Source organism: Electrophorus electricus, chromosome 18, assembly GCF_013358815.1.
Source record: "Electrophorus electricus isolate fEleEle1 chromosome 18, fEleEle1.pri, whole genome shotgun sequence".
Classification (NCBI taxonomy): domain Eukaryota; kingdom Metazoa; phylum Chordata; class Actinopteri; order Gymnotiformes; family Gymnotidae; genus Electrophorus; species Electrophorus electricus.
In genome coordinates, this window is record NC_049552.1 from 12,193,214 (window position 1) to 12,211,977 (window position 18,764).

The window sequence follows — 18,764 nt, forward strand, 5'->3', positions numbered from 1 at the left end:
AACATCCTTTGTAAAAGGAAGTAAAATATATGAGTTTAATAAATTCAAGCATTTTGATTTCTGATATATACAGAATATACATTTTTAATTCTTTATTTTTTTTCTGCATACATAGAAGAAATTCACAAATTCACAAATTGTCTTGTAGACTTTTTGTAGACACGAACAGGTCAAACGTTATAGGTCCCCTGTGTATTTCTGGTGTCTTACTCTGCATTCTGTTATATTCCACTGAGTGAACACTTAACCCCATAGTAGTTTTTTGACAGGGGAGAGTGATTCGCCTGGAGAGCCAGAACTCACATTAAAACTAAAAACACTAATAATCAATTCATTATCATCATGTTTTTCCTCACTTCTATTCATAAGAAATACTTCTCTTTATGAAAAACAATCTTTTCATTATGTTACATATATGATTACTTTGACAGTTTCTGGACACACACCTCTACAAGCCTCAAAGCAGTTTCGAATGAAAAACCTTGACAACCTCCCAGATCAAGCCTGTATATCTGTCTCTCTGTCTACCTCTGATGTAACTTCATTCATGGCCCAGAATCTGGTCTAGTTGTTACTTAAGCTATACCACATATTGGTCGAGTCAGTTAGAACACCAGTTCCTTAGGAAACATCCAAAATGACTGAGGGACGGTGCCGAGCAATTTATGAAAACCGGCACTAGAGCATGAGTTTAGTAGCCATGGAGAGAGAGGACCGTTCCGAGTGGTGCATTAAATATTAACCTGCTTTAGACCTGTAGGCACAATCAAAGGGGCCTGTGGACAACCTGACCCTTCGGCTGAGCAATGCAACCGTTTCTGACCAAGCAGCATTGCCCTGGTGCTGAAAAAACATAAATGCACTGCTGAAATGCACCCCAAGGCCATCATTCAGCTCTTCTGCATGAGGATGTAACAGTGACCTGCGGTAGTGAAATTCCACCCTGTCTGAATAGAACGCCCAATTATGCAGCTTTAAAGGGCAGTAAATTAATAGGCTTATTATAGTTTATCTAAGTGTGAGTTCATTTGAATAATGCTATCTCTCTGATGCTAGTTTCTATCTTACTATTAGCAAAATCAACATCTTTGGGTGAGCTGTATCTTTAAGCCAGCTGTATCGCTGGCAGGCAATTAGACACATGTAATATACAAAATATATGTGTAAACTGATATGCAATGCTGATCTGTGACCTGAAAGATTCCGAGGTCATTCCTGCTCTTTGAGACTGTATTTACTAAATTGCGGTGTAGAAATTAAACCTGATCCCCACATTAACCAAGAGTCAGCAGAGTGACCGCCACGCTGGGTGTGCAGTTACAGAAGAAATCTCGCTGGAAACCACTACACCACAGTCACTATTTCCAAGTTTTTTTTTTTAAATGTCCCATTCCTTTAGAGTGTCACTTGAGGGGTGCTGTGAAATACTGACCGTGGAGGAAACTAGTAAGAGGGAGAACTAATTTCATCATGCAGCCTCCCTCACACACATTAATCTTCTCCCTGTAGAGAGGAGAAATGGGTTTTCCTTTCAGTTTACACCCCTTCTGTTTTTGCAACCTCCTGAAATGCCTAGAGACATGTAATTTCTGGGTGGTTTTACAATGGGCTTATGTTCTACCACAAGACCACATTCAAGTTATTGGATCAAATAGTTGTCTGGCATTACCCATAAAGGAACATTAAATGTTGTCTCTGTATTCTCAGAAGATGATTTTATATTCAATATTGCAGTTTAATAATTCGGTCAATAATATTATATACTAATTACTTATAACTTAAGAGACAGAAACATAACTTTACATTTTTTTTAAATATGGTGCTACAATTCAGTACAAAAATAAAAGCAGTACAATTGTAAATACAATTATTTTCATACGTTTCCATGTTGCAATTACAGTCCTGGAAATCCAACTGCTTCAGCAAGACGGAGAAACAATGAGTGTAATGGCCACTTGTGCTTGGCAGGTCTGCTTTTGAATCAACAACCGTGACACTGTTACTTCTGGCCACTCTTCTACGCTGGTCCTGCATTTGTGAATGTAAACACTGTAGCTAATGCTTCAAGATTTTATCTCGAGTCTTGTTATGACAAAACCAGCAAAACTGCCATGGTTTAGTGAGGAGGGAAAAGGAATCATTAAATGCCATTTTAATCCATAAAGTCGATACCTCATTCTGTTCTAAAAGAGAAATTGGATGAATTTGAAGAGTGTTTTGCTATTTGTGCTTGGTGAGGTTCTGTGCATGGTAAAAAGTGTTAAAATGTTGCTTCACCTTGTCTGAAATGAATTGAACATATTCTCTCTGGGTGTAACTGATGAGTTTTTCTTAACTCAGCTCATTTTAAATGCTTAGTTGTGATGAACTTAAAAGAATTGTGTTGAATTTGTTGACCTAAATTTTCTTTTGTTCACTGTGAGGTATTCTTGTCAAGACTTGTACTTAAACAGCTAGGGAGCAGTCACAGATGATGGCTATGTTAAACTGAAACAGTCTGGAATGGAACACCTGAATAGTATCTTTGGTAGGATTGGACACTCTTCAAGGCTATTCCTCAAGTTGTATAAAATCTTTGGCAAACCACATCCTGGAATATTCCGCTTGTCCGTTCGGAGAACCCTCTCATTCACACGGTTCAGACGAACGTGGCGTCAAGAAGAACCCGTTTTTACCAAACGTCATGGAAACAAACTGCAGAAACGAGTTGAATGGCAGCTGAGCTCCCACCGTGCTCTGCCACATGTGGAGCGAATGTGCAAATTACAGCCTTTCCAGGAGCTGCTCCCCGGGGTCTCCGAGAGGTCAAGATCTCCGCTGAGCGGTTCCCTCCAAGGTGTCCTCTACGGGGTAGTCATCGCTATTGTCATTCAAGACTTTTCTGGTAATGTAAAAGGCATTTGAAGGACAGGGTAAAAGGCACAGATTTAAGCAGTGTTCAGAGGACTGCCTGCTTGCCGTTTTTCGACTGTTCGACCATTCCTCCTCTCCGAGTCCAGGTGCAGTGTGACTTCCAGCTAGCTTGGAAAAATAAGTCGGCCTTTCCGCGGCACTCGTTTTACATCAAGCGTTCCGGTCGCCAGGAGCGACGTGCTATAATTTATCCCCTTGTAGAACCTGAAAGCAGAGAAAATGATTGCCATCAAACAAAGTCGACAGGCCAATTACGTGTTCAGACTGACGAGCTTGTTAACACGTGTTAATACGCAACATTAGCGTAAAAAGTATGCACCGGTGTGCTTTATATCTGGGCGGTGTAATTAATGCAAGGGTTCCTTGTATCTGGATAGTTTCGTGCTGTACTGGAAGGGGTGACGAGAGTCTTCTAAGAGTCATCGCCCAGGCCTGAGCTTGGAAGGGGCCTAGCAGCCAGCTGGTTGTGTTCCTGGATGTGTTCAGCTAAGGCACTTCAAGACAAGCCTTGCACTCACCCAAACACAGAACCAGCACAGACCAAACTGCTGAGCACAGGTGGAGATTTCCTCTGCTCCTCAGAGGTCATCTACACTGCTGTCATTGTGTGCACTTTGCCTTATTACACATTCTTATTACGCATATCTCCTTGCAAAGGGAAATCTGACAGCTTTTGGCCAATTTTGACATATTAGAATTATTACAGAAACTGAAAACCAAAGATTTTACTGCCTCATCTAGGTATTAGACACCCTGTACTCATCTAGGTATTAGACATCCTGTAAAATAATTACATGATATTTATAGTGGAAAAACCCAACATTTAAAAAAAAAATTGTTTTGGTGTTTCTTGCAATAACAGAACAATAGTCACTTTACTGGGACCAGGAGGAAGCGTTTGGGAAGAAAACAACAAAACCCCACAAGGTTGAGGTTAGACAGCCCAACATATGCCTGTGGTCACAGTTTCAATTCAGCAGACACAGCTGGAAATGACTGTCTTTGGTCCACAGAGCAACTGAAAAGCTCACTGCAGTTGTGCTGGATTTAAAACTGAAAATGTGTTTGGGTTGAGCCGATTTAAGTAAAAGTGAGTCAAAAGGCCGTGTGAAATTTGAGTGGCCACACCTACCTGGTTTCTGGTTTTGTGGGATTTTTGCAGCCAGACGCGCCACTGGTCATAGAGTTTGATGCTCATGCCTCCGCAGCCGTAAGCCCGCTTGCGCACCCAGCCGAAGAACTGCTTCAGGTCCCGCCGCAGCGTTGAGTTCTGCTGGCCCACCTTGGAGTCGCAGGAGCCCGCCAGCAGGCGCTCTGTAGGGCCAAACGATCACATCCACATCAACACATGGTTTGACGTTGACGAACGAGGACTCATCCCATCATTATCCCGAATATGGTTTACGCCGCCCAGCTAAACACGAGCTGTCACAAAAAATAAACCCGCTTTCGCGTTAAATAAATAGCGACATTTCTTTGCTCCAGATGTTCCGTGCGAGTTCCAGAACAAGACAAGCAGGGCAAGGAGTTAATCTGTTAATCTTCAGCAACAGCCTTTCGAGACAATTGTGTCAAATACTCTTTGCAGGCGCTTGGCGAACCGCAAAGTGGGAAGAGACGTATGGGATGGGTAATCTCTTTTACGTGCGGGTTTAGCTTGCTGGATTTAGCACTGTCTCGAATGTGTCTCTGATTAGGATTAGGGAAAGCCCACGGGACACGGTCAAGGAGAGCCAGGGTGTTGAAGGCTGGGTAGTGCTTGGGCTGTACTGCTTTTTAAAAAATCTATTTCTTGCCATTTTTTCACCCTTTCTATTTTGTTTCTCCTTTAATGATCAGTTTAGCAAAGCATTGAGAGCTGAATCATCTGAAAACTATTTAAAAAGATCTAAAACCACCTTTATTCATTTGAGTGATGGATACTCCTGTGAATAAATGCAATATGCACATAAACAAAGGATATGGCAACTATGGTAAATCAATCCATCTTATTCCTATAACCATATGAGAGAATCCATACGGTTAGTTCAAAAATTATTAATTTTATCTTGAAACACTTCAAAGATATTTAAAAGTGTGCCTACAGTGGTTACAGCCATTGAATCTCCTACCACTGTGTGGTGTGGACGCTGCAGTTGGGTGGCTCCAGTCACTCCAGATGCCAGCCTTCCTAGATCCCAGTATGCCCACTGGATTACATCGTACCTGGACAAAGTAGACCGTGCCTGGTCTCAGCCCAGCTAGTCTGCATGAGGTCTGGTTCCCCATGTCGTCGACCACCTGTGGAAAGAGAAATCCAGACAAAGAGCACAACATTAAAAACCAAAAAAACACAACAACAACAACCACAGGTCCCCACTGATGCCACACACATGCACACTTGACTGACAGGGCCTGTTTGTCCAGCCCCCCTCCAAAAAAAAAGAAAAAAAGCCATGCATAGAAGCCCACAAGCAAGCTAGCACAGGCTTGAGACAATAATCAGCTTCTACCTCATACTGTTCCCTCCCAGGAGAGGATCCAACATGAATTGAAGAGAAAAGCCAACACCCACACACACCCACACACCCACACACACACACACACACACCAGGCAGGGGCAGAAAACAATACAGACCCACGTTTCAGCTTTGCACGGCTCTTCATGGCACACTCCTACACTGCCCTGAGAGGAAATCTGTTATCTATTACTTCTAACAGATTGAGTAATTGGACGGGTGAAGACAGCACCAACGGCATACACACAGGGCCACAAGCCAAGCCAGCCCTGCTGACTCCGCCCCGGCTAATTTCCCCTTGGAATAGTGTGCGCTGGAGCGGAGGGAAGAACATGGGTTCGAAATGCAGGAATGTTGCTTGCCTCCGAGCCGGCTAATAAGGAGCCTACCCCCCCCCCCCATCCAGGGAATTATTTTCAAGCCCTTCCAGCCTGACTCGCCCGTCTTTCTGGCCCTTTGTCTCCCCTTTTCCATTTGGAAACAACAAACATCCGGGAAGACTGCAGTCACTGTGGTCAAACATATCACTCTGCATTTCGTCACAGGGCCATCATTAAGACTGGAATACGGTGTGCACGCCGATTTTAACAGCCTCAACAGGCTTCGGCTCAACACGCATGAGCGGCCGATTGCTCAAGCTGCTGACAGATCCCTGCAAAGTGGATAAACAGAGTGTGGTCCGCAAAGCCACAGCACCGCGGAGAACCTAGAAAGTAAAGGCTTGGGAACGGCCGGAAAAGCAGGAACAGACTTGGGAACAGTGGGAAAAGCAGGCAGACCAGTGACAAGTTAAAAAGAAAGAAAAATAAGGGGAGAAAAAAAAGAATGGCAGCATGTTGTGTTTAATGTAACCCAACTCTCTACCCAGCTCCAGAGAGAACCTGCATGCTGATCGAAACCATATGAAGAACACGAACGTTCCTTAGTTTATCGGAGGGGTTTGCATCACCACAACAGCAGGACTGGGAACCATTTGGTCTTTTGTTCCTGCGGGATATGACATTTCCAACAAACCGGACAACCGTGAGCACCAACAGAAATCCTTGCCAGGGAAGCCTCAGGGATGAAGCGTTCCCTCCACCTTTCAGTTCTGTGACTCCGCTCTGGAAAGGACCACGCCAACATAGCTGTAATTTTTCGCAGCTCGAAAACACCTGAATGGATCCATCAGGCAGTTATCAAGCCTTTTCCTTGACTGGACCAGAGGAAAATAATGACCTCGAATGTGTAGTTCTGTGGCCTTCCAGAGCTGGATCTGGAAAACACTGTGAGAGAGACTCTTTATGGTGTCTGGAAGGAGCTCTTCCATAAAAGACAACAACCGTGCAATGGTTCAAACTGGCTGTAAATGTTTCTCTAAACCTTAACCCACAATATCTCCTCATACCATGCAGTGACAAAGCAGAGTGAAAGAGTGTGGATACTGGAGTGTAAAGGACAAAGGACATTGACCTTTTTTTTTTTTAACTGTCAGCCTTATGGTTACGCGTTTTGCAACTTCACCACTGCAAGTACAGCATCATCCAAAATTCTTTCAATATCATATATCATTGTGGTTTCCATGTTTGTGTGGTTCTTCAGATCTTTTAATGCTAGTAAACCACTCAGGGGGCCCCAAGCATACAGCAATCCTGAAATGTGGACTCAGATCATGTATTCATCTATGCTACTGCATTATTCAAAATATCCTAAAGCTCAGATTGCTGAGGATTGAAATGTTCACACAAACCTCCAGAATTCTTGAAGATTATTTAGAGATGACTAAGAATATTGTTTCTAGCACAGTTATTCCAGCTATATTACTGCATACTGCAATTAAAATCCCCTGCAATTACATCTCTGAGCTGCTGCTATTTGTATAAAATCCATTAACAAAAAACATTGTTTATATGAACTGCAGATTGTTATGATGCTGTTAGAAATGGCCCTATGCCCAAAATATACTCCTGTGATGAGAATACAGTCTGTTTAGCCTAAAAACATTTTAGATTTATATTAAACATTTTCCATTTGGCCATTTTTGTAACCTCGGGAAAGGGGTATCAGTTTTCACCATTTCGTCTTCAATTCTTTCCACTTGTTGCAAAGCCATTTTAGGGTTTTGAGATGAAGTACTCTGTTCTAGGCTGTACATGTTTGCCGCTCTCAGCAACAACTTCTCCCTTCTTCTCAGAAATGTGTCCAATCCCCAGCACGATTCTTTTCAGATGATAGCCGATTCCCGGCCTAAGGAATTAGGGGGTTACAAGGGGAACAGCAATAAATCTCTGCTCGTGGCCAAGGAAAACGACACCTCAGTAACAGTACCGCAGGATATTCCTGTCACCCCTGGCGACAGTTTTACATACCCGGGTGTTAAAATGAAGTCCCCATCACTGAGTAATTTGATTCACAGAGACACAGAAGACAAATATTTGTGATTCTCTCAGATATTGTAACATGAGGGTCTCTTTGCTTCTCTATGTGAGGCCAAATATCCATTATTAAAATATTCATTCTTTTTAGTCACCCTCCAATCAATTTCCATTTAAAGACTTGAGGCAATGGTAGCTGAGAGGCTCACTGAATCCCCTCTCATGCACAGCACCACAGTGCCCTTGTGCTAACATCTAACCTTCTAGGTTGATAGTCCTTGCAACAGGTTAATGTATTCGACTTTGGAGAAAAGCATTAATAATAACTAACTGCTAATTAGTATCCACACAATCGCACTTATTTGGGGAGGGAAGTGTCCTTGAATTGGTCCATCTGAATTGCAGAGGCCTGTGGTCTACTTCCTTAGGCACCACCTATGTTTCTGTATCACTGAGTCTCTAACACAAAAGCTACACTAGTATGGATGAATGACGAGTCTCTACCTCTCTGGCCAAAAAAAACCAAACAAACATGAGTTCAGCTGTAAAAGATGGAGGATATCCTCTTTCTGCCTAATAAATCTACATCCTCTTCCATTAAATGTGATATCATCATGAACCCCTCTCTTACATTTCTGCTCAAAAGCCAGTAAAAAACCCCTCCGTTCTCGATACTCACTCCCTCAACCACCCACATCACCCAGGTCTGACATGACTGCTATTCCAGAACCCAATGGAACCAGCCAGAGAGCTTCGTGTCACCCCCATCAGACACAAAACCAGTTTGGCATATAAAAAATACAGATTCAAAAATCAAAACATGCACGTAAAAGTGGACACATCATCAACGTCCTCGGTTCAAGTTCCATTTGCCAGTATGTCACTGGGTGGGATACAAGAGCGAGCAAAAGCATGAGTGAGCACGTGCGGGCACTGAGCAGTGCACTACCTTCCACTCGCTGCTGTCCTCCAGCCTGTAGCGGATCTGGTACTTGGCCTGGAAGAGGAAGTCCTTGAGGGCGGGTGGCGTGCCCCAGCGCACGGTCAGCTGATCCTCCAAGTCCCCCACACGGCTCACTTGCACGTCTGGCGGAGGGTCTGTCGTTACTGCAAGAGAGGTGGAAAGCATGACTTGATGCAGAGAAAACAAACGATCATGCGGCAATATATATATATATGTGTGTGTGTGTGTGTGTGTGTGTGTGTGTGTGTGTGTGTGTGTGCAGTAACTGAAAAAAATCATATTCTATAGGCTACAGTGGCATGTATTTGATGTGAACTCCCCTTACACTTCTTACACTTGGGCAATAGCAGCAAGAGGCCTAACTCTACAGAAGAACTCTAAGAAGTGCTGAAAGAAGCCTGGTATAATATAGCAAAGATTACTTCACAAAACCTCAGTACAGTCTACCCAAAAGTGTTCAAGATGTGCTTAGTGCTCAGGGAGGTAATATAAGTACTGGCTTTTGCCTGTAGAAGCCATTTTGTTCTGAAAATAGTGGGTTTTTTATATTCTGTACATATTTCCTGTATTTTCTGTTTGTATCTTAATCAGGAGACTGTGAAATAAGTATATATAGTCATTATACCATTGCTAATACAACAAATCTAATGGTGGTGTATTATATTATATATATATATATATATATATATATATGTATATATATATATATATATATGTATATATATATATATATATATGTATATATATATATATATATATATATATATATATATATATATATATATATATATATATATATATATATATATAACCTATTGTATGTACTGCACATTTATTTCCTGGATATGAAACTTGCTTGTCTGTAAGACATGCAGCTGATAACATGACAAAAAAAAAATATTTAGGTGCGTTCTTGCCGTAGCTAAGCGGAGGCGTTCGGGGTGGGGTGGGTGCGTCATCCTTTTGGCGTTGTTAGAGCACCACCCATACTCTTCCCCCAGCTGCTGTTAACCAGCCAACCTGAGCCAGTCTACAGGTCTGGCTCCCCAAGCACCACCCCTCCATTCCACACCAATTTGCCCTCAGTGGAGCGACTATTCTTTACACGATTCGAGTCAGGAGGCACACTAAGATAACAACGTCCCGCGAACTCTCCCAGGCCCGACATCTTCGTTTCATTGTGCATCAGTGTTTAAGCGTAGCCCGAGGCGCACCGCGGTATTCAGATTAGCAAAAGCTCGTAAAATGTCCATTCTCCTGTGACAAAAAGCTCACCGCGGGCGGTGCGAGAGTGCAAGGGAGCAGCCGAGGAGGTGGGGGTTAGAACCAGGGCCAGGCGGTTGCTGTCAGAGGGGTGGGAGTGGGGCAATTCGTCACGGGCCACCCCCGCCCGGCTTTTCACATCCTCCTGGGGAACGCCCCGGGGGCAATGCCTGGAATGGGGTCAGGGTTCATGCACTCACCCACGTCTAGGATATCCAAGTTGAGGACATCCGAGGTGGCGCTTCCCAGCCGGTTAGAGGCCTCCACCCAGATTTCGTAGGGCGTGAAGAGGGCGAGGTCCCGGGGGATGTAGCATGTGTACGGCTGCCCTGTGCCATAATCTTCACACACCTTCTCCTGGCCGTACCACCTGTAGGAGAGTATGACAGCAGCTTCAAGACTTGGACACCTTTACCAATAAACACTTTGAGTTTTCATGTACTTTCGCTTGTGAACAATTCTGGCAGGACACGTTCCCTTTCATTTGAGTAATTTTCACTCAGCATTGCTCACCAATGAAGATTAATCATGTACCCTCTCAAAAGAGAGGAGAAGTCAATAGCATGCAACTCATTTGTGGCAAGTTCCATAAATCATTTCTGGTTTATGAATATGTATACAACACATCTATAGCATCCTGGTGAATATGATTATTAATAAACGTGTGCTTCCTGCATTACTGTTTTCTGTTTTCTTTATAGATCATCATATGTGAAAATATAAAGCTCAGGAACTAAATATTCAAAGCAGTCTGTCTTAGCAAATCAATTCAGCCAGCACAATACAATTCATTTAGGAAACAGACTGGATGAAAATCTTTTTTAAACCTAAAACTTACATTTACACATTTGGTAGACATTCTGATCTAGTGTAGTGTGCAGAAGCCCCAGACTGACCAAGACCCGTAGGACTTGCCTGAGCTTGTACTTCATTGTGTATCTGGTCTTGATGAAGGTCTCTCCCTGGCCCCCAGGGGCCCACTGGCACGTGAGGTCTTTCGTGTTCCTAGACCAGCACGTAAGGTTGACGGGTTTCTCGGGCGGCACTGGCGAGACAAAACCAGACCATGTCACGACATAGTCATGCCACAGGCATACAAAACTAGCATACAAAACTGAAGTTTGCCAACACTTGTGGTTTCATGAGGCATACAAGAGACTTCCCCTCAGAAAACCATCACTGAGACCCTTGCTCAACCCTGAAGCCTAATTTACATCGGCCAAGCCAGAAGTGTATAAAGAAAAGACGTCCGGGAAATGAGAGGGAAATGAACATACAGAGTCTGAAAATAATGGCTCAACTTAAATATTTTCAACAACGGATGAGTGTTTTCGGCTGTCACCCTCGATTAACTTCAGGACGTGTGCCAAGATTCCATTCAACTGAGAACAAAAGGCAGGCAGTGGAAGTGTTAGAAATGGACAGAGGCCAGAAAGCACCACAAAGGACACTACAAAGACACAGAGAGATCTACCTAACAGCACACACACACACACACACACACACACACACACATACACACACACACACACACACACACACATACACACACACACACACACACACATACACACGCGCACATACACACATACATACACACACACACACACACACACACACACACACACACACACATACACACATACACACATGCACACACACACACACACATACACACACGCACACACACACACACATACACACACACACGCACACACACACACATACACACACGCACACACACACACACACATACACACACACACAATACACACACACACGTACCACAGACAAGGCCACGGAGACACAGAGAGATCTACCTAATGGCGCGCGCGCACACACACACACACACACACACACACACACACACAATACACAATACACACACATGCACCACAGATGAGATTGTGGAGACACAGAGAAATCTACATAATGGCACACACACACACACACACACACACACACAAGGCACACACACGCACCACAGATGAGACCGGAGATCCAGAGGAACACCTAATGGAACACACACACATGCATGCACCACAGATGAGACCACAGCGATGCAGAGAGATCCACCTAATGGAACACGCACAGGCACACGCACGCACCACAGACGAGACTGCAGAGGCTCAGAAGGAGCTACCTAATGGAACACACACACACACGCATACATGCATGCACCGCAGACAAGACCTCAAAGACGCAGAGAGATCTACCCTACAGAACACACACACACCATGCACGCCAGAGATCAGCATGCACTGCAGATGAGACATCAGAGACAAGGACAGATCTACCTAACGGAAGGTGGCACTTCAGTACTTCATACACAGACACACACCATCTCTGACAAAAGTGAGTGGACACACACACACACACACACACACACTCACATTATGACTTTTTTCCACATTGTCCTGTCTCACATTCAGATGCCTCTACCTCTCTCTCTCTCTCTCTCTCTCTCTCTCTCTCTCTCTGCCTGCCTGTCTCACATTCAGATGCCTCTCCCTCTCACTCTCTCCACCTGTCTCACATTCAGACGGCTCTGCTGCTCTCTGTCTCTCTCCATGTCTGTCTCACATTCAGATGCCTCTCTCTCTCTCTGCCTGCCTGTCTCACATTCAGATGCCTCTACCTCTCTTTCTCTCTTTGCCTGCTTGTCTCACATTCGGATGCCTCTCTCTCTCTCTCTCTCTCTCTCTGCCTGCCTGTCTCACATTCAGATGCCTCTCCCTCTCACTCTCTCCATCTGTCTCACATTCAGACGGCTCTGCTGCTCTCTGTCTCTCTCCATGTCTGTCTCACATTCAGATGCCTCTCTCTCTCTGCCTGCCTGTCTCACATTCAGATGCCTCTACCTCTCTTTCTCTCTTTGCCTGCTTGTCTCACATTCGGATGCCTCTCTCTCTCTCTCTCTCTCTCTCTCTCTCTCTCTCTCTCTCTCTCTCTCTCTCTCTCCCTGCCTGTCTCACAGGATGCCAACTCTCGGAATTTTCCATGCCGCCATCGCTCCATCTTTCCAGACAAGCGTGGAGTCTGTGCTCAGACCTACACAGTGCACTCAGCAACTGTAACAAACCTCACAGGTGCCAAATAACGGTGGCGCCGAAAGACTCGCAGAACTCAGAGACAAACATGGACACACACACACACACACACACACACACACACACCCCAACATATCTTAAGGAGCTTACACAATTCTGAACTCTCTGGCAGGCAGACACGTTGCAACAACTGCGGCAACTACAGCTCAGTGACCAGGGAGCCAATTTGAATGGTTCTACACCACCCCAAGCCACACACACACACACACAAAGATGCACTTACTGCCCACGTAGAGGCAGGAGCCGGCCAGCACGTGTCCGCTGCTGCTGTGGCACACCAGGTTGTCGCCAGAACGCTGTCGCGAGCCGGCCAGGTCCGTCAGCGTGACGCAGAGGGCAGTGGGGCTTAGCACACTGTAGGTGCTGCTGGGCAGACGCTTGCCATTCAGTGTCCAATAGAGGGAGCTGGCGTGCAGGTCAAGCTCTGGGCTGACTGTGCATGTGGCCATGACGCTCGTGCCCATCAGAAGTGCTGGGTCCTGGGGATGAATGCTCGCCATTGCTGGGATGGGTGGGAGGGTCACAGAGAGCGCATTAGTGGAGCGCAAGGAGACACTCCCAGGTAGGCTTATGATTGAATGTCAGAGGCATTGAAGGCAATGGAAAAGCTACAGGCAGTATCGGTGAGCAAAATGACTCAACCTAAAGTGGAAAGCAACTAGAAACTATGCTGGATATTTATTTATTTATTTGTGTGTTTTTGTTGCATGCCTAGCAACACATATTGATAAATTACAGTTTTCTGATGCAGGCTGTCGGTTAGACAGAACGCACTTAAGAAAACCCATTACTCATGTAGGCTTCTGGCTGACTTCTGGATGTCAAATTGAAATCACATTACATCTGGCAGGGAGTCCATATACAAAATATGTCCAGAAACCTATAATTAAATATTCAAGTTGGGTGGGGAAACATTTTCGGTAGGTTTCATGAAAAACCCTAGATCCAAATTGCTAACAAAAATGACTAGATCCAGCACAATCAGATCTGGTCAACAACTAATGTGTAATTGCATACAAATGTACAATTCATCAGAATTCTGATCACCATGATGTTTACACTAGCTAACTATAATAACAGGCATATTACATCACATAATTGAATAATTCTTTGATATGGGCCAACAAATAGATTTTCTCACCAAGAATAATATATCCCATATAAAGTAACTATTTAATCTCAAGTATGTTACCTCAAGGTTGCCGCACATTATCAGGGCTCTGCCCTCCGAGGCGCGGCTGGATCGTTATTAGTCATAAGGGCACTTGAGTAAAGGCTGCGGCCGGGTACGAAAATCAAGTCATCATGAAGGGCCTTTTACTTTAAACACTTTGACGACAGCAGCAATTATCCGTATTTATTTTAGGTGTCCGGATAGGAAATGGGCTGTAAAATCTCTACTGTTTTGAAAAGGTCCCATGAGGTAAGCCACGTATTCCTGTGATCAGTGAGGAGACAGTCCAAACCAAGGCAAACACGCACGGCAGGCTCCTTCTAAACCCCTGGATTAGCGCCGGATCCGACATTCCTGCTGGCGATGTCATTCGGCGCTGTTGGATTAAAAGGTTCCCCGCCTCTCCGGTTTACCTCTGTTTACGTTAAACGGAGGCCCAGCGAAAGCTCTTCTGTTCAAACACCGAGATGCAAGAAAGCTATAACGCGAAAGGAGCCCGCAGCCCCCTTTGACGTGCGCGGCGGGTCGTGGGACGCATTTGCCTTTGCAGGGGTGCTGTTAATTCCCCGCCTGGCGACAAGGGTGTGACCCTGCCAAACCTTGATGGGATGTTATTAGGCTCCGTCGCTCCCTTTTTTTTTTTTTTTACCTCCCACACCTGTGCGTGCCACGGAAGGTTGATCGGTGAGATTACCTTTGATTTGCCTTTTTAATCTGAACAATTTGTGTCCCGCAGACGTAATTTAAACAATACAGGGGGGGGCTATTATAAACAGGATGGAAAAGGCATTTTAACTGTTTATGTTAGGATTAGTTCATGCCACACATGGAAAACAGGATGACAACATTAGGCTAAATAACGTTACTCCCTCAATAACCTTGGCAAAAACACTGACTACAAATCTAAGAAACACCACAAAGTGTAAACGTTTTGTTACAGTTCATAAAACCCCCAAAGTTTACGTGTTATATGAATTACGGCCTGACCGCTAGAAATTCTAAACACCGGGACAGTTTGTCAAAAGTTACTACCGTTTTGCACCAGTACAACGAGACATTATTTTTAAACTGCTAATGCAGTTTATCCACCTGTAATGTATATAAAGAACTCACTTTCCAGATTGTGATCTTATGATCAACACGAAACTACAAGGTTCACTGATGCAAAGAAACTAAGGTGGGAGTTGAGATTGAAATTCCACTTCTTGCTCTTTGTCTAAGGCAACTATTAGACTACATTATCTCTGAGCCTCATGTCCTTCTGACTAATTTTATATTTGATGTGAAACTGTCTTACTCTATATATATATATATATATATATATATATATATATATATATATATATATATATATATATATATATATATATATATATATATATATATATATATATACACACACACGCACACACACATACACACATATATACACATACACACACACACACACACACACACACACACACACTCTAAACAAAAATGAACGTGGTATCTTAACAGGCTGAGCAAGTTTGGGGAGGGTGCAATCGATAAAGCACTGACTCGAGAATGCATGCAAATCATACTCACGGTTCGAGGACAGCACACCGGGAGCACTCAGCAGGAAAAGCAATAACGTGATCATGTTACGGTACGCGTTTGTCGTTTTTGTATCCCCCCTTATTTTAAACCCTGTTCTTCTTCTCGGTAAGTAGTTCACACGCGCCTGGAAAGCTGTCTGCGGGCAACGACTTGCTTCCCCGATCTACTGATGCAACTGGCTCCTTTGGGCTATTTCGCAGCCGGGATGTTCCAGAAATCAAGAGTAACCCGATTTCAAAGAATATCTGCCGCCCTTCGCAGCGATCTGGCGGTGCATTCGTCTTCTTCGTCCAGTTTTGTCATCGTTTTAGCGTGCTGAGCCTCAGCGCAGCTAAACGCATCCAAGTTTATACTTTTCACGCTCCTCCCCTTTCTACCCACTCAATTCCAGCCCCCCCCCACCCTCCCCTATCCCCCCCCACCAGCACACACACACACACACACACACACACACACACACACACACACACACACACACACACACCCTCAGCTCATTACTTACTCTGTCTTACTGAAGTTAACACCACATTACTGACGCAATTTCAACCAAAACAGAATAGTTAGAAAGAAAAGTAAAATAAATATATGAACACAAGACGCAAAATATATCCTCTTTTTAAAAAATCTGTCAAATCAGCCTATGAAGCGGAGATGGCCACCGTTTGACTAATAATGGCCATGGGTACTCTGTGGTGGGAGACCATTGACTCACCCACTCACCCAGTGAGAGTGTTGCTGCTGATACAACCATGACGCCTGGTTCGTCTAGGGGTCAGCAAGCTACAATGGTGTGCATTATCTACTGCAGAGGAGCCTCTTGTTTAAGGCTACATTTACCGCTCATCACATGCAGGCTGATGTCTGGTAAATGAGTGAGTGGATTTCCTTTCCAGTTAATTATCCACTGTATGCGCAAATAAAAAAATCTGCTATTGCAGGGCCATGAATGGGACCAAGGACAATATATGTCTCACAGAGTTAACGGTCTTCAGGGAAAAGTGAAGTCATTCACATGAATGAATCGGCTGGACTCTGGACAATCAGATACCCTCCTTCACACACGCGCGCGCACACACACACACACACACACACACACACACACACACACACATACGCGCTTTTCCCTGCTGAGTATTTACAGATTGTGTGAAGGTTTTTTAAACAGAATTTTTTTTGGTGAAACCTTCCAAAAGCCCTCTTTTGGGAACTGTGTTTTGAAAAGGTGCCTGTTGTAACATATGAGGAGTTTGGCCATCAAGATAACCCGTATTAAAGTCTCTTTCAGGACCTTTTGACCACACTTGGAAGACATAGTTTTCTTGCTCATTTTCTTGCCAGTCAGTTGTAGTTTTTGAGCTATGTAAGTCACAATAAAAAACAAATGCTTTTTTAAATAGCAAAGACAGCAACAGGCATAACTAAATCAGGAGTCAGATGTCAACATCAAAATCCGTCAAATTTAACATCAAAATTGGATGAGGTTAAGGATCGGATACTACTTCCATCTAAGATCAAATCATTTCCTTTATTGTTTTTGACCGATACTTTCAAAGTTGTTTTGGACTGTCCACTGCATGTGTACATGACGAAGAATGTCCAGTGTGAAACAGAACAAGCGCTTTGATAACCGCCGCTACCAAAAGTGAATTGGAAAAGCAAAGTTCAGCCTATGGGGAGCTTGGATTAGTTGCAGACCTGAAAGTGTCAAATCATAGCATAGCCTTTCCCACACACAAAAAATAAAGTCAGTGAAGAAATTCAGCCATTTCCAGGTTCTGCCAATGGAAAAAATGATTGTTTATTTCACCAAAGCTTAGACAGAACAGTTTACCTATAATTGAACTACATTTTAAACATAATTGTGCCATAACAGAACGACATTACAGACATTTATTTTTAGGTCAGTGGACTACTTCGAGGATTCCAAAATGCAAGCTCTTTAAGATTCCTTTGTTTTGGCATGGTGGATATGAGCAGTATAGCGAAACTGCTGGGGTTTTTTTTTAATGAACGGAATTGTTGGAGAGGATCAGTACTGTGTTTAAAACATTAACAACAACAAAAAAACATACAATTTTCTGGCCAGGAAAGCATGCAGGCTGGTTGTGACTGCTTTCTTTAAAGCCTTCAATTTATTCTTATCGCTTCAGTGTAAAGTATCATTTCGTGGCATGAGACTTTGCTTTAAATCTTGTTTCTTCCGTGTCTTGGTCTTGCTAAGGCCAGAAGCAAGATTCCCTGCCATTCCAAGCTCATGCGACTGACATTCCAGGAGCGAGATCTTGTGCGGTCTTTTCAGATCTCTCGCACTCATGTCTTCGATTCTTAAAACTTTTCGTTTGAGGTTTGACCTCAGTTTAAAGGGAGCGTGGGTCAGTGGGCACTTGACAAGCTGTGATGCAGTAAACCTGTCGGGCAGTACACCACCTTCATCTCTCTCTCCTGCATGCCGAACTATCACAGGTCATCTCTCGGTTCTTATTTTCTTAAACTGTTAGAAATTACATAGAATTAATAACTAATTTACCTACACTAATGCCCACCCTGTACCTTGAGTCTTCCAGAAGGAATTTGTAATATTTTCAAATTTTAAGGAAGGGAACTTGTCATTGTGCCCAAACGCCTCATGCCTGCGGAGACTCTTAGTACCAGGTGGATCATCTCTGAACAGAATGATTACACCTGGCACTCAAGGGGTCCCCTCAAGTGTAAACCAGAGCCGGCATGCATTCACTCACATTCTGTTGCTGTTGCAATGTACAGATTTATCCAAGAGCAAAACGACGGAATGTGGTGGGAAGCTGACAATGTACTGCATTAGTAAACTTTTAACAATCCTCATGTTAAAGCTTCATCATAAGTGTATTAAAAAAAAAAACCCATTATGTCATTATGAGGCCATCCCTT

At 43.8% G+C, this 18,764-nt stretch overlaps 1 protein-coding gene across 1 annotated transcript; it reads right to left on the reverse strand.

Annotated features, from left to right (window-relative positions):
* Positions 1 to 68: 68 nt before the first annotated feature.
* Positions 69 to 16,181, reverse strand: crlf1a (cytokine receptor-like factor 1a). The gene is made up of 8 exons (XM_035536425.1): positions 15,846 to 16,181; positions 13,326 to 13,604; positions 10,908 to 11,037; positions 10,193 to 10,362; positions 8,715 to 8,872; positions 5,025 to 5,193; positions 4,046 to 4,227; positions 69 to 3,117 (listed from the first exon to the last, which is right to left on the reverse strand). The coding sequence occupies exons 1-8, from the start codon at positions 15,898 to 15,900 to the stop codon at positions 3,094 to 3,096; spliced, it is 1,167 nt and encodes a 388-aa protein (XP_035392318.1). The 5' UTR covers positions 15,901 to 16,181; the 3' UTR covers positions 69 to 3,093.
* Between the last annotated feature and the right edge of the window lie 2,583 nt (positions 16,182 to 18,764).